We start from the raw sequence: 15,430 nt of genomic DNA, 5'->3' as shown, positions 1-15,430 counted from the left end.
TTCCTATATGTTTTCTAATAAAGCACCAGCTACTAGAGAGCACCTTTCACTACATTTAAACACCTCCCAGGAACAAAATACTCTCTCACCATTCCCTGCTCCTTGCTCATCTTGCCAACTTTCAAACAAGCCTATTCAGAAGAATTAGACATCTGGACCTTCTAGACCAACGTTGTGAATTTTTGGACGCAGCAAGTACATCAGTGATAAAAACAGAAATGCTGATCTAAACTCCCTTTCCTGGTTTAAGTGAGTAGGGCTAACTTGGACTTCAAGCACATGAATCAGCTGCGTGAGACTTAAGTTTAATTACTCCATATATAATCAGAGGCTAAGCAGACATCACAGTTACCACAATTCAGCTGATGCTCAACATTTTAATTGCACCTCCAAAAGCTATGGCTTCCTGCCATGGCTAAGGTCCTTTTGAAAATACTACTCAGTGTCTTGATAGTGGTAGCTCCAGACTTTCCTGTCTTATTTGTCTGATACCTGCATATGTTTACCTTCAGAGGAGGATACATTTATTTACTCAGGTTTTTGTCTATGGAAAGTAGATGCTGGGAACCAATGGGACTGTGGACAGATCGAAACACGCCTGGAAAGACATCTGTCAGTATTTCAGGTTTCCCTGACTACTATTACTACAGAAACATAACTTTTTCAAAACTGTGAACTTTAAACACTTTTATTTTTGATCACGCTCTGTTTGCTTCCTTTGTTGTAAATTTCACAGATTTTTCAACCTCTTTTTTTTAAACTCCAACAGAATACAAATGTTTATTTCCTCCTTCTATGTAGAATTTTGTAATAAACAATTATAAAATTGCATCAGCCTTATGAAAAGAATGTTTTAGATAGTACACCAAACACACTGTCATAACTTAACCTAGCACAAATTTTAGCTTCACATTATACATAGGTATATAAACACACACAAATATATAAATACCCGAGTTATATCAGAAAATTTGAACTATTAGTGAATGTCATATAAGGCTCCTTTCTCAAAATAAAACAAACATTTCCACACTTAGAACATACAAAACTTTACCTGATCAGCTGTTGTGACATCAGAAATTACAGCATCAGGGGGTCTCTTGGGTGGATTCCCTGTTACCTAAAGCAAAAGTAGTAGTATTAATATTCCACTGCAAAAATCTTTTATCCATACCCATGCCAGAATATGTACGTATAAAAAGAAACACCATTTACAAAGTTGTTAAAGTTTCTCCTAGCCTTTCTACATTTACAGACAAATATAAAAAGTCTCTTATTAAGGTTGGCTTTACAAAGATAGCAATCCTGAGTCATCAGATTTGGCTAACAGTTACATGTTATAGCTGATCAGTTTGATTACATTTCTTACCAACTATCCAAAAAAGCTCAAGCAAGAATTATTCACTCAGAAAAAATAGTTGTCTGATAGAACATTATGAAGCTTTTAAAAGAATACTTTAAAAAGCACAATGGAGTACAAAATTATTTACTACTTCACTCATGGACTACATCACTTTTTTTCTTTTGTTTTCACAATTACATGCTGCATATTAAGTCCCACGTTCCTGTAAAAAGCTGTTCCTTGTGCAAGCTACTGCTTCATTTTTCAGTTTTGAAGATACAAACTTCACCAACAGGCTGACAGAGAACATCCTAAATCACGATAAACACAAAGAACACCATAACCAATTCAAAACTATAAAAGTAGCTGAAATCTTTTTTCCCCTCTTCTTCGGTTTTCAAAACAAACAAAAAAAGCACCCAAACAAATAGAAACTTGCATAACCTCTAAAATGAAAGGAACCAACTTCAGTCCCACCTGTAGTAATTCTACTTTATCTTAGTTTGTGTGAGCTCTTTACCAAAGAAAAGATAAATCAAAAGAAACTGAGTGCTGTGTAGTTTCACATCTAAAACCATCAAAGCAAAGCCACCTCTTACATGGAAGACTTGATAACATTACTCTTGCTTTTGTCACTTCAAAGAACCACAATGGACCCACACATTAATCAGCTTGATAACAAGGACACTACCTAACATGCTTTCAAAACAAGAATGGCTTGCCCATCTATTTGTAGATGGCTTAAAGAAACTCAGCCTGACATACCAAGCCATTAAGACATTAAAACTAGCCAACATATGAATAATTAAGGAAACCTCTCTGCCAGGAGGGCAAGAGAACCTCAACTCGAGAGGAGAGACATGACTTACACATGTTGCTCATCATAGACCCCAACTTGGAAATTTGTTCTTAGTTTGTGGATACAATAAATGTGTAAACTGACACATTATAAAATACATCTGATCAGCCCTTGGGATTTCTTTTTGGCACAGAGGGACGTAGAAGTCTTTTTAGTTGGGAAGGTTTGCAAAGACAAAGCAGGAAACTCATCCTTTGAAACTGGTCTCTTGCATGCAGAGGCCGCTGTTGAATTTGCTATTGCTGCGTTGGCTTAACTAGAGTACGTTTTGTTTTCTTCTATCACAAGAAAGACTGCTGCCTGAAACAGGTATTCTTTGTATTTTAAAATGTAAAATCATTTTTATAGCATTCTCATACTTCACAAAATAGAGTGAAAAAGTTGCATCTGCCTAAAGTGCAATTTTTAACTAAAAGGTGCCAAGGCACTACACTGGACTTACAGATGCCACCACTATAGACTAGCAACATTTCCTTTGAACTGATTTTTTTTTTTTTTTTTTTTACAGGCACTATTATAAAATCTGTTGACAGAAAAATTAAGGGTTCCATAAATGACCTTTATGCACTGTCTGCAATAATATTCTGTGAATTTTTTATACTATACAGAGGCTTTTCCAATTTCTCTTTGAAGCAGCAGGCATTTCAAGATTTTATCTGCAAAGCTACATATGTGAAAACTTTTATATAATTGATGTAGATTTAAATCAAAAAACTTGCAAGTTTACATCCAAAAAATCCCAAAGAACATTACCTGGAGTATTACAGATGTACAAAACCATTATAAATTTTCAAAAATAATGAACTTAAAATGGCCTCTATTCACTTGGACTGTTTATTACTGTAGTGCCTCAATGCTCTAGTTCCCAGTAACGTTCAGTCATAGCTGGCACTACCCTTTAACACCATATTGATGGAAAAAATAGTTATGTCAGGTACCTGAATAGCCTCTTCAAGCATTTGGAAATACACACTATGTGTTCACATGATATTGTTTGTCATTTGCTAATTCCCTCACAAAACGCAGGAGTTCCACTCCGCTGGAAGTGAGAAACTAGAATGCTACTTTTCACTTTTCCTCTTCATGCTTTCCAAACCTCTTTCACACAGACACATAGATTTATAAAGAGCTACACCTAGAGATCTCTTCTAGAAATTGCAAGTTCACACCTAACACTACATATTTGAGTATTTCTCAGCTTTTTACTAAGCTAGTCTTTTTACTAGAGCAACATCCTGCAATATTACCTGTTAGCATAAATTTAACACATGAAAAACAAGTTACTAAACTAAACATGAACACTCTGTATACATACACATGAAATTATCACTAGGTATCAATTTATTTTAAAATATAAAAAGCCCTCCCACCCCATTAAACAGAAGCAAAGACAATCTGAGGTGGAGCAGCAGAACACACTGTAATGCTAAACTGATGACACGTAGATCATGTATTCCCAATTGGAGACGTAAGCACTGAGGCAGAAATTGAAATGCAATCATGAGAGCAGAGCTGAGACAACTTTAAATCAGGACTCTGTTATGAGTCTAGTTGGTACAATCCAACAGTTCTGTAGCAGGCCCCTAGACAAAGTATGTAAAATCTCAACTTCTTTGTCACTCTTGCTGCCAATACCCAAACAAGAGCAGCCAAAAAATCCACTTTTAAAGCTACATATTAGAGAGGTAAAGCTCCCCAAATCTACTCGAGAAAGCCAATACTTACAAATAAAAGCCAATTCTCTCTTCTTGTTCTCATCTAAGAGGTCTGTAAATTTTTTTCAGATCAAAAGTAGATGAAGAAAATAAAACCTTTCCCAAGCTAGGTTTTAACAAGAAATGATAAAACTTTCCTCTTCTGTTCATTTATGGAGAGCATGACTGGGAGTAACTAAATACAGAAAATCAAAACAAGTAAAGTTTCTTCTGTTTGCAAAGCTTACATTTGGGTTTCATAAAACCAAGAGTCAATAAGACTTTTGCCAAATTGGACAGCTGAACTGAAAGCATCTTCCATCTGACCTACAGAAGCAGAATTTTAAGGAGTTTAGCAAGCCTGATGTACAACATGTAGCAGATTTTACCACTTCTGTGGAATTAATTGGGTCAAATTGGGCGAGACTACAGCCTGCTACACTGTTGACTTCAAAGACCCTCTTCTAAAAGATCTAATACAAATCCTCTAGAGGAGCATTCTCTCCACATCATCATGAATTTTATATGAATTTCAATTTTATCTTAACTTCAGACATCATTTTCTAATTCCAAGTGCACAGAATTTAAATTCTAAACATTTTCCAGAGAATCTCCTATTCTCTTTTCCATCAGGATATTCCACATCCATAATTTTAAATACCTGAAGGTAAGAATACCTTGTCAGTTGCATGTTTAGCAATTCACTTTTCTCCCTAATTGTCAAAACAAAACCACTGGTTTCCCAGGCCCTGAACAGTGCCTTTTCACTCACGCTCTTCAATGAGGAGAACTATTTAAATTCCATTTGAGTTTGTACCACCACACTGCTCAAATGCTAGTTTATCCTTCCTAGTTGATATAGCAAATATTTTTCTTGCGGTGCTGACAGGAGCTTTTAAGGGTTTCTTTAAAATATAAATATGCGTGAATTTACCTTGGCCTTTTCTGATGTTCGTTTTCCCCCAAATCCTCCAGCTCCAACAAAAAACAGAGAGAACTGATTATAACACACTAGGTCCTTTCCACAGTAGGTATTCACTGAAAGACAACAAAACAGGAAGGTCATATATTGTCTTTGATCACCTTTTTCATATAGCTAGTATGTGTTCTTACAACAGAAAATTTCAGCCTCAAACATGACAAAGCTCATTTTAACAACTGAAGGGACAATAGCCAAACTTTCATGTTGCACTATTGCAAGTCACTTCCTGACTATTGAAGACTAATGATCGGTTTCAAATAAAATTATCATTAATTTTATCTACACAAAAGCATTAAAAAATAAGCTATCGAAACGCTGATGGCATTCAAGGTGCTAAAAATATTTGACAGCAGAGTGATGAAATTAGTATTTATTTCAGCATCTCACACTGCATTAGCAATTTATTTAAATATGACAGAATTGTGCCATAAAATATGATGTATTAGAGGCTATTAATAATCCCTAGTGTGTAAAGCATACTAGCAACTCATACAAAAAGTGGTACTAATACCTTGCATGAAAAGAGCTCCAGAGCAAGCTTTAGTTTAAGGTCATCTGTTCCTTCTTTTGAAGAACACTGAATTGAGATTCAGGTTCCTATTTCCAGTTCATGCCTATTCTACTCCCTCACACCTTAGACTGAAATTTACAGTATTAGTAATAATGTTCATTTCCAGTTCTGGAAGAAATTTAAAACCACTAAGACTTTGCTCACAAAAAGAACTTTAATGTGTTACAGAAACAGACAGGCTTAATGTCAGCCCAGTATAGAAAGAAAACACAGCTAAAAGGAAAAAAGTGACAGCAAGGACCTTTTTACAATTTTATCTCTATACTGAAGGAATAAAAGCTCAAGAGTTTAGAAATTCACTGCCTATTAACCTACTCTTTCAGTCTAATTTCCTAAGGGACTTTGATATATCCACAACTAAAGATACCAAAATTCTGAAAATGACAACTTATCAACTTCCAGAGACATTCTGATCCTTTAACTTGGATACAAGAGGAAGGAAATGGGGGTTTGTTGTGTTTTGTTTAGAAAAGAATAATGTAGACATAAAAAAAGAACTCGGGACATATTGTTAAAGATGGTTGTTTTGCCGATGAATCTACACAATATACACACATGACTAACCTTTGCAAAGCCACCCTACAACACACAGGCACACATGCGCACACACACCCCCTTGCTGAAGGGTGGCAGAATCTAAAATGGCTCCCTTTTGATAGAACCAGCTATTATCATTGAAGAACTTTGTTCATTTTGCATAGTGCACTATTGCACCTACACAGGAAAAAAAAAAACAACAAACCTTCTCTGAAATAATCTTCCAAATACACTGGTATTATTTCAGTACATTAACTGCCCAAGAACAATTACAACATATATTTACATAGCTATTGCTAATTAGCTCATTTCTCATCTCTCATTGAGCTTTAATAAGCTAACAGCTTTTACTGTAGAAAGGCTGGCGGTTACTGGTACAGCTAGTTAAAAACTGAGCCTGTCAAATTTTACTGCATCCCCTCCAAAAATTATAAACCTTCTTACCATCTATAAGCAAGACTGCTCCTGATCCTTTGTCAAGAACATCAGCAATGGTTGAAACTGAAGTTAACTCTCCTGTAAGAAACGAACACCACATACATGTTGTAAGGTTTTGCTTCAGGAATGAAGTCCACAGATCACGCTTTATGCTTCCTTACTAGCAATAATAACAACAGTCACAATAATGAAAGTAATAGTCATAGTAATCACAATCATCGTGATTAGAATAAAAGTGTCTGGGAATCTTTCCAAACCTTGGTTTGCAGATGGCAGGGATTTATTTCTTTACTTAAATTTGGGGGGTGTGTGTGAATAGAATCTTGCTATAGTTTATGTATTCAGAGCTAAAGATAAATCACATTTCAGACTCAAACACATCTCTAACTTGAAAGATAGCTCCAGTCACTTAAGGATTGTCCACAAATTTCAAGAGGGCTGAGATAACTACAGTTCTACAGAAGAGAAGTTCAGCTCAGAGCTTGGGCCTGTGGGTTTATGAAGTTTGTCTCTAAAGAGGTTATTGCTCTAGAGAGATATGTAACCATGTATGTTTACATAATCAGCCTATGGAATGGAAAAATAAAAAGCTTTATGAAGTCCTGGCAAGCCATTATTGATTATCAGACTTCTTTGAAGTTGGTATAACTTTCAAACATCTCCTTTTTGTTTCAAAAAGAAATTATGCCATTTTTCTGTGGCTTGTAAGGTACTTAGTTTTCCTTCTCCACTCCAGAAAAGTTTTTTACTACTAATGAAGAAAACCAGGCACATGCATGCATATCATGAATGAGTCTAACGAGCACCTCTCAAGTGTTGTAATCTAGGAAAACACAGCCATCTGCAAAAACAGCTTGCTACTGCAGTAACTATTATCTTGAGAGTTTTGAGAGGAAGAAAAGTAATTGTTTTTTAGCATCCTCATGGAGATGTCCATTCCTCCTTCACATACATAATTTAAATCTTATCCTCTTACAAGCAGACAGATGCAACCAATCTTGAAGTTTTAGGTAAACATCCCCAAAGAACTATGATAAAACCTTAGAGAAAGAATTAAAAGTTCTGCTAGTAAGTATCAAATTATATGAGTAATACATCAGCATGTAGTGTATTTGCTTATTATATCAAATCATAGAATCATAGAATGTGCTGGGTTGGAAGGGACCTTTAAAGGTCATCTAGTCCAACCCCCCTGCAGTCAGCAGGGACATCTTCAACTAGACCAGGTTGCTCAGAGCCTCATCAAGCCTGGCCTTGAATGTCTCCAGCGGTGGGGCCTCCACCACCTCTCTGGGCAACCTGTGCCAGTGTCTCACCACCCTCAGTGTAAAGAACTTCTTCCTAATGTCTAATCTAAACCTATCCTGCTCTAGTTCAAAACCATTGCCCCTTGTCCTATTTAGGCATAAGTTTAGGCATAAGTTTATTAAGTATACTATAGAAAAGCAACACTTGATCCCAAGAACACAGAGGTTCAGAATTCCTTCAATAACGCAACAGGTTATGTCTCTTCTCCCCAACTCCTTGTGAAAAGAATATGCAAAAAATCCAGTTGGAAACAGAGCTTCCTTATTTCCATTTATAATATGGCTACAGGAACTGTTGTCATACTGAAAAGCAAATCAGCAGCACAAATGGACTGACCTGAAGTTGGCAGTGGCTTATATAGTTCCAGGTATTGCTCCCCATGTAGCATCTATGTAAAGAAAGGCAGCACTGTAACAACAATCAATATATTCTATTGCTTCCCCCACCACAGTTGCAAGGAAATATACAATTATTTTAGAAAGTGTTCAGAACAAACAAAGAAACCCTGCAAGTTTTTTTTATTTTGTTTTTCCAATTTCATCCCCAATAGAAAGTATTTTCAAAGGAAGTTTTAAATTTTTCTGGTTTAATAAAAGCACAGTGACCACAAATTAAAATTGAACAAAAAACCTGATCATTCATACCATCTTAGGTGTGAATTTCTTAGGATGTAAGAATACAAATCATTGAATTTCCCTTTTCTAGAATAAAAGGAACTTACTAATATTACAAACTTACTAATTAAAGTCACCTTCTATTTATATAAAGCACAAACAAAAATAGATACTTAACCCTTACATACCTTCGCGAGATCAATATTTAGTCCTGGAATAGAAGGAACACCATCAAACATCGAAGTCTGAGCAGGAATTACTCCAAAGCTAGGTAAACAGCAGAACTCTTCACTTCCTTCAAAGAGAAATTTTAGGTGATCTGGATCCTTAGTTGACATTCCCACACCAAGGGCATATAGAATAGGCTCTAAGTGAGTATATTTATACACGTTGGTAGCCAATTCCCGGCCAACAATGCTTGCCTGGAAATTAAAAGTCCATATAAAATAAAGCTTTATAATAATTAATACTGCATTTGTATTCTTTCTATAATTCTCATACCAAACGAAATTCACATTTGAGCATTCTCTTTATAGCCACATGTAAACATGAAGTAGGAGTAAATAAATATACCATAAAATATTAATGTACGTTTTGCAGTACAAGCAACCCTAATGTAATGTATCATATTTTGCTGCAAGCATTTTACTTCAAGAATAAGTAGTCTAACTTATTGCTCTGCTCCCAGCAATGCACAAGGATTTTTTTTAAAACAAACTACAAATGAAAGAAAATAACACTGTAATAAGATTGAAATGAGGAAAAATTATCTATCCATAGAGAAGCAGACAGAGCAAAGCCACATTTGCCCAACAAGACTTGTCCCCTGCCCCTTTTCTGAACGATACCCTAACTAAAGGGGCTTACAGAATTTACAAGCATTTACATTCTGTGTTATTCAGTCTATTTAGCCTTAAGTTTTCCCATCATCAATAAGAAAAATAACAAGTGGAGTCTGGAGAGGTTTCTTACTCTGCTGCCTCCTTCACAGTTTAAAACCCACCTTAGTTTTTGCACACAGCAAGCCAGAGTAGAAGCTAATCGGCAACATAAGTGTCTCTGCTCAAGGTCTTCACCTAACTTTGACTGCATCTGGTAGACTGAGGTACTTACCGTGTCAACAGATGAAGAGAGCACTGATCCAGAGCTTGTTGAATTCATAGAAACATTGCCTTGAGACTCTATCTGACTTAGAGCATCATTCAGTACGCTTATGGACTCTAGAAAAAGACATTGAAAAAAATTACTTATAAATAGCCATAAAAGAGACACCGCGGTTAGATATGCAACAAACATGCCAGCAAATGAGATATACCCTGGTACTTCTCAATTAATTTTTAAACAAAATAAATATAGATCTGCAAATTGAGCATAGTGCTGCATTTTACAGGTATCTACACAACGATTGATGATAAGTGATCTCTACACCGGTTCCATCAGTTCTGCACCCAGCAGTCAACCATGACACATATCTAACTCAAGTACCTGAAACACAACTGGTGCTATAAGTCACTATTCAAGCCAAGAGGAACATGTCAGCAAATACTTTGGTTTAGTCCTTGAACTAGTGTTAAGGAGAAGATAATCAGCATTACGTGTCAACTGTCTCAGAAGTAAATATCTGAAAATTAGTATTGCTTTTCTTATCTTGAAGATTATTTGCAATACAAGTAACAGGTCTCATCTCCTGGTAGTTGCCTTCTTTCCCAAGACACATAAATAAATAAGTCTGAGGCTTGAACAATACCAAGATTACAAATGAGATGATGCGTGGCTGAGATATAGAACCCAGCTACAGTAAAGGCAGGCCATCAAGGACAGGTTGCTCCTTGAAGATCAATATGGCTAAAATCAATATTATACATTAGAAAGAATCAAACAAGAAGTGGTGAGAATCATGCACAGCAAAAGTGTTTAAATCAGAGGAGCCCAAAATCATTATTTAACTACCTTTACCTTGGAGCTGCTCCCCTCCACTTCAAAACCCCTTTACCCATACTGACTTGCACTGTTGCTTGGACTAACACTGTGTTGCTCTATTGGCACAGCACTCCTCTCAATATCCTGCAAGTGTGCTGCATACCCTCTTACAGAATTTTGATTTCCTAAACTATTTCTTGCTTCCCAGTCTCACTGCCAGTACCATCATAATGTTTTATTTGTGGCCTGAATCTCATGAAAAAAAAGGAACATCTATGAAACAAACATATGTTGTCACATCTTCTACTACTGAAAAGCTTTATCTTTGGGTATGACTGCTGTCATAACATGACATGAGGTTATGACATTTATATAACGTGAAAGTGTGCAAAACAAGAGATTTGTAATTTATAAGAACCCTTTAAAAGATAGTCACTTTTATCCCTTTTTTTATTCATGAAATGAATGAAGGAAAAGCAATACTGAGCTGCTGGGAGAAATAACAGGTTGTTTCTACCTTTCTTGCATGAACCAAAGGCAGGCTTTCACATTGCTTTAAGATCTTCAAGGCAAAATACAGCTTTGACCTCCAAGTAAACCTAAACGTTTCCTCAACTTTTCATGTCCACAACCCATTTCCGTGCAGGAACATAACTACCATTCTTAACGATGAAATCTGAAAAGATTACCAATGTGTATTCTACATGCAATGACATCATTAAGACAAACAGTATAAAGGCAACCTGTAATTTAATAATGGTGAAGAATACTACAATCTCCTTCTCAAGGAACTTTCTACCAAAATATATGATATGACTGGACTCTCAAAGCAATGCGCTGGTGGTGAGTGTCTGACTGAACACTAAGGAGATCATGGAATCAAAGAATGGTTTGAGTTGGAAGGGTCCTTTAAAGGTCATCTAGTCCAATCCCCCTGCAATGAGCAGGCACATCTTCAACTAGATCAGGTTGCTCAAAGCCCTGTCCAACCTGACCTTGAATGTTTGCAAGGATGGCACATCTAGCACGTCTCTGAGCAACCTGTTCCAGTGTTTCACCACCATCATTGTAAAAATTTATTCCTTGTATCTAGTCTGAAGCTACCCTCTTTCAGTTTAAAACCATTACCCCTTGTCCTGTTGCAACAGGCCCTACTAAAAAGTTTCTCCCCATCTTTCTTGTAGGCCCCCTTTAAATATTGAAAGGCCACAAAAAGGTCTCCATGGAGCCTTCTCTTCTCTAGGCTGAACAACCCCAACTCTCTCAGCCTGTCCTTATAGGAGAGGCGCTCCAGACTACTTTCGTGTCCCTCCTCTGGAGCTGCTCCAACAGGTCCATATCTTTTTTATATTGAGGACTCCAGAGCTAGACACAGTACTCCAGCAGGGGTCTCACCAGAGCAGAGTAGAGGGGTAGAATCACTTGCCTTGACCTGCTGGCCATGCTTCTTCTGATGCGGCCCAGGATATGGTTGGCTTTCTGGGCTGTGAGCACACATTACAAGCTCAAGTCTAGTATCCCCACCACCATCCCCAAGTCCATCTCCACAGGATGCTGCTCTCAATCCCTTCATCCCCCAGCCTGTACTGATACCAGGGGCTGCCCTGACCCAGATGCAGGACCTTGCACTTGGCCTTGCTGAACCTCATGAGCTTGTCCATATCCCTCTGAATGGCATCCCATCCCTCAGGCGTGTCAACTGCACCACTCAGCTTGGTGTTGTCTGCAAACTTGCTGAGGGTGCACTCGATCCTACTGTCTACATCACTCATGAAGATATTACACAGTACTGATACCAATAGAGAGCTCATGTGGATATTGAGCACTACCCTCTGGACGTAACCATCCAACCAATTCCTCATGCACCAAACTGACCACCCATCAAATCCTTATCTCCCCAGTTTAGTGAGAAGGGTGTTGCAGGGGACCATGTCAAAGGCCTTACAGCAGTCCAGACAGACGACACTGATAGCTCTTCCCTTGCCCACTGATGTTGTAGCTCCATCACAGAAGGCCACCAGATTGGTCAGGCAGGATTTGCCCTTGGTGAAGCCATGCTGGCTGTCACAAATCACCTCCCTGTCCTCCATGTTCCTTGGCATAGCTTCTAGAAGGATCTGTTCCATGGTCTTCCCAGGCACAGAGGTGAGGCTGACAGAAATAGCTCAAAGGGTATAATTTTGGCAAGAATAACTTTTCTCACTTGATAACCTGTTCCATTGTCTCACAACCCTCAGAAAAAATAGTTTCTTCCTAATATCTAATCTAAATCTACCGTCTTTCAGTTTAAACCATTACCTCTCATCCTATCACTACACTCCATGATAAAGAGTCCCTCCCCCTCTTTTCTGTAGGTCCCCTTTAGGTATGGAAGGCAGCTAAGCAAACCTTGTAGGAAACCTTTTCACTAATATAATTATTTTTAATATTGGTTGGGGGTTATTTTTTTTCAGTTAATACACTGTCAGTGAACTCTAAAAACCTTCAATGTCTACTACTCCAGGATGGTCTGCTATTATAGAGCAAATGATTAGCAGACAGGTGAGAAAGATTAACCTGAAGAGCAAAGGTTGAAAATAGCCATGGCAAAGCCCATCTCTTTCCAAAAATTTCCTCTCACTTTCCAATTAGAGAACATTGCATGTGAAACATACCCTTTAACTATGGAGGAAACAGCGCCAGTGTTTAAATCCTTTTTAAGCACATATGAAGAAAGCTAAAATTGAAGCTGGAACAGTTTTCTTCTTATGCAAATTTTTTCTTTGTATACACACAAAGTATAAATACATATACAGACCTTCCCTGCGTTTTATATTAATATGCTTTGTACCAGAGACAACCTTTTGAAATGTGCCAGAAGTCAGCCAGTGAGAAGACTCAAGTTGTTTTCTGTACCTAGACAGCTTCTAAGAAATTAAAAATGCATTTGAATTTAACAGCAGATTACAGACCTCTAAAATACTAGATTTAGCAGAAACTGGCTTGTATATTTACAACCAAGGAGGAAATCGAGACAGAGAAAGAGGGAGGGATTGCCTCATATGGGTGACAGACATAATTAATTCTGTTTTCCTAGATAACAAAACAACTAAATATACTAACCTATGCAATATATACTACGAAATGCTGTATACAGTATACAATCTCCAAGATCGGGATAGATGTCTTCTACCTTCCTCACAACACAATTTGACTACTCCCTTTGCATAACAGGAAGAATCGGACTAGAACACAAGAACAAGTAGTGCACTATGTAGGCAAGGGCTACTGGATCTAGCTTTGTCTGAGATGGAATACACGGAGACAACATGCCAACGCGCAGTGCAATGTGCAACTGTGACCTACGGCACATGCACCACACATTCAGAAGCTTCTGTATCATGTTTAATTTGGTCTTTCTGCTTATGCACAGGAGCACAGGACCTCTTAGTATCTCAAAATACGGAATCATGTTACCATGACAAATATGTCAGCTCACTAGATCCAGCTGCAGATGAGAGCCGGAGCAATTCTTTTCTAGTACTAGTTAAGCCAAGTCACGTTATTCTGCAATTGCTACTGCCTAAGGGCATACAGGGAGCCAGTTACAGTTACTCACTGATGTACACGAAGTTGATCCTGTGTCCTAACCTTAAGGCTCTGATTATGCCCTGCTTATTTTCTTGAAAGATTTCTAGCTTGTTCTGAAGCGGTATAAAGTAAGCTAAAACTATTATTTAGGGTAATCATTGTAAGAAAATAACATCATCATGCAAATTAGGAAAGAGTTCTAACACCTAAATTACTGCAGATTCACTGCTGCCTCAAAGGCAATGACATTTTCATGTTGCGTTAAGTAGATGGTTACTTTCACTCCCGGTAAAGGAAATGTAGGAGAATACACGCAAGCAAAACTACATCTTCTACTTCTTCAATTTCCTAAAGCCTAAATTCTCACACAGCTTCTTAAAAAAATCTGTTCTGAGATTTTTCTGTTGTTAAAAAGACGTCATGTAGTGAATCCACAAGTAATCATATCTTTTGCTAGTTAACAGAACTATACCTGAAACTGTGTGGGAGTACAGAGGAACTGCCAGTACTTCTCCAAGTACATTAAGGACTAAGCCTGTAAAGCTTAGGTAATAACTACAGAGAACATTCAAAGACCCTTGAGGCATTAAAAAGAAAGTGAAATGGCAGACATAGTCAGTTTCAGCAACTGTATCAGATGGCTTTTGGGGTAAGGGTAGGAGTTTGGGTGAAAGACTGTAGTGCACAATCAGCAGCTGCTCGTCTAGGATCTTTTTCTACCAAGAAAGATTGCTTTACGGAGCACATTATCATGATATCTGAAAAACTTCAATTTGTGAATTAACATCAACTGCCAAATCAAGTGACAATTAGCTATTTCCTATTAATTAAAATTGCACAAACCCTACAAAATCATATTCTGATACGCAAGCAAGAGTGTTTTTAGCTTGATTCAGTGTGCCAAGAAAACAAGTTAAGCCTACAAACTGAAGAAGTTTAAAAAAGTCGGAAAGAAAAATTTCGATCTTTTACTTAAACTGGTTTTAAGAAAAATAATTCCATGTTCCATTCAGTCTTCAAGAGTTCAGCATCTCTGGCAGAACGACCCCAGCTAAAATATATAACTATGAACATGCTGTAATTAAACATCAGATGAGTGCTTTGCTAGGTAGGGTCTTAAATGCATGATCATTCAGACATCAGATGTGGAGCATTTAATTTATTTATCTTTAAGAGAATGATTTCCCCCTATGATTGCAAAAAAGAGAATTCTAAGTAAAAAAAAAAAGTACAACATGAATCCAAGTATTCAGTTATGAATGACTGTTACACATGTAAGAAAAATTACCTTTAAAAAAAAACTCTAGCCAACTGACAGATGAAGCTCCTATTTTTTTCCAGTCTAGAACGAATAAAGTCAAACTGCTCTTATCAGTATGCCCAAATTATGAAACAAGATTAACATCTCTGATTATGGGATTTTCTACTATATTACAAGCAAATACTTCATCTAATTGGTATTTTTTTATAAGCATACATAATGGTTAGTACATGATTGCTCTCCATAGCATCAAATTACTTAAATTAATGAAATCTTCTGGGAGAATTTAAACTTGCAGATACTAGGTATTGTAGCTTTTCATTTTTAATGCAAG

At 37.2% G+C, this 15,430-nt stretch overlaps 1 protein-coding gene across 2 annotated transcripts in view; it reads right to left on the bottom strand.

The window, feature by feature from the left end:
- The window catches only part of HSD17B4 (hydroxysteroid 17-beta dehydrogenase 4), a 65,449-nt gene that overhangs the window by 30,684 nt on the left and 19,335 nt on the right, over positions 1-15,430 (bottom strand). For both annotated transcript variants that reach the window (XM_063320195.1, XM_063320196.1), the window contains exons 12-17: positions 9,459-9,565; positions 8,534-8,767; positions 8,068-8,119; positions 6,430-6,501; positions 4,830-4,933; positions 1,055-1,120 (exon numbers count right to left, since the gene is read on the bottom strand). In XM_063320195.1, the coding sequence (XP_063176265.1) occupies positions 1,055-1,120; positions 4,830-4,933; positions 6,430-6,501; positions 8,068-8,119; positions 8,534-8,767; positions 9,459-9,565 (635 nt within the window). The remainder of the gene's footprint in view (positions 1-1,054; positions 1,121-4,829; positions 4,934-6,429; positions 6,502-8,067; positions 8,120-8,533; positions 8,768-9,458; positions 9,566-15,430) is intronic.

Source organism: Chroicocephalus ridibundus, chromosome Z (assembly GCF_963924245.1).
Source record: "Chroicocephalus ridibundus chromosome Z, bChrRid1.1, whole genome shotgun sequence".
NCBI lineage: Eukaryota > Metazoa > Chordata > Aves > Charadriiformes > Laridae > Chroicocephalus > Chroicocephalus ridibundus.
This window is presented reverse-complemented; position numbering and strand designations above follow the sequence as displayed.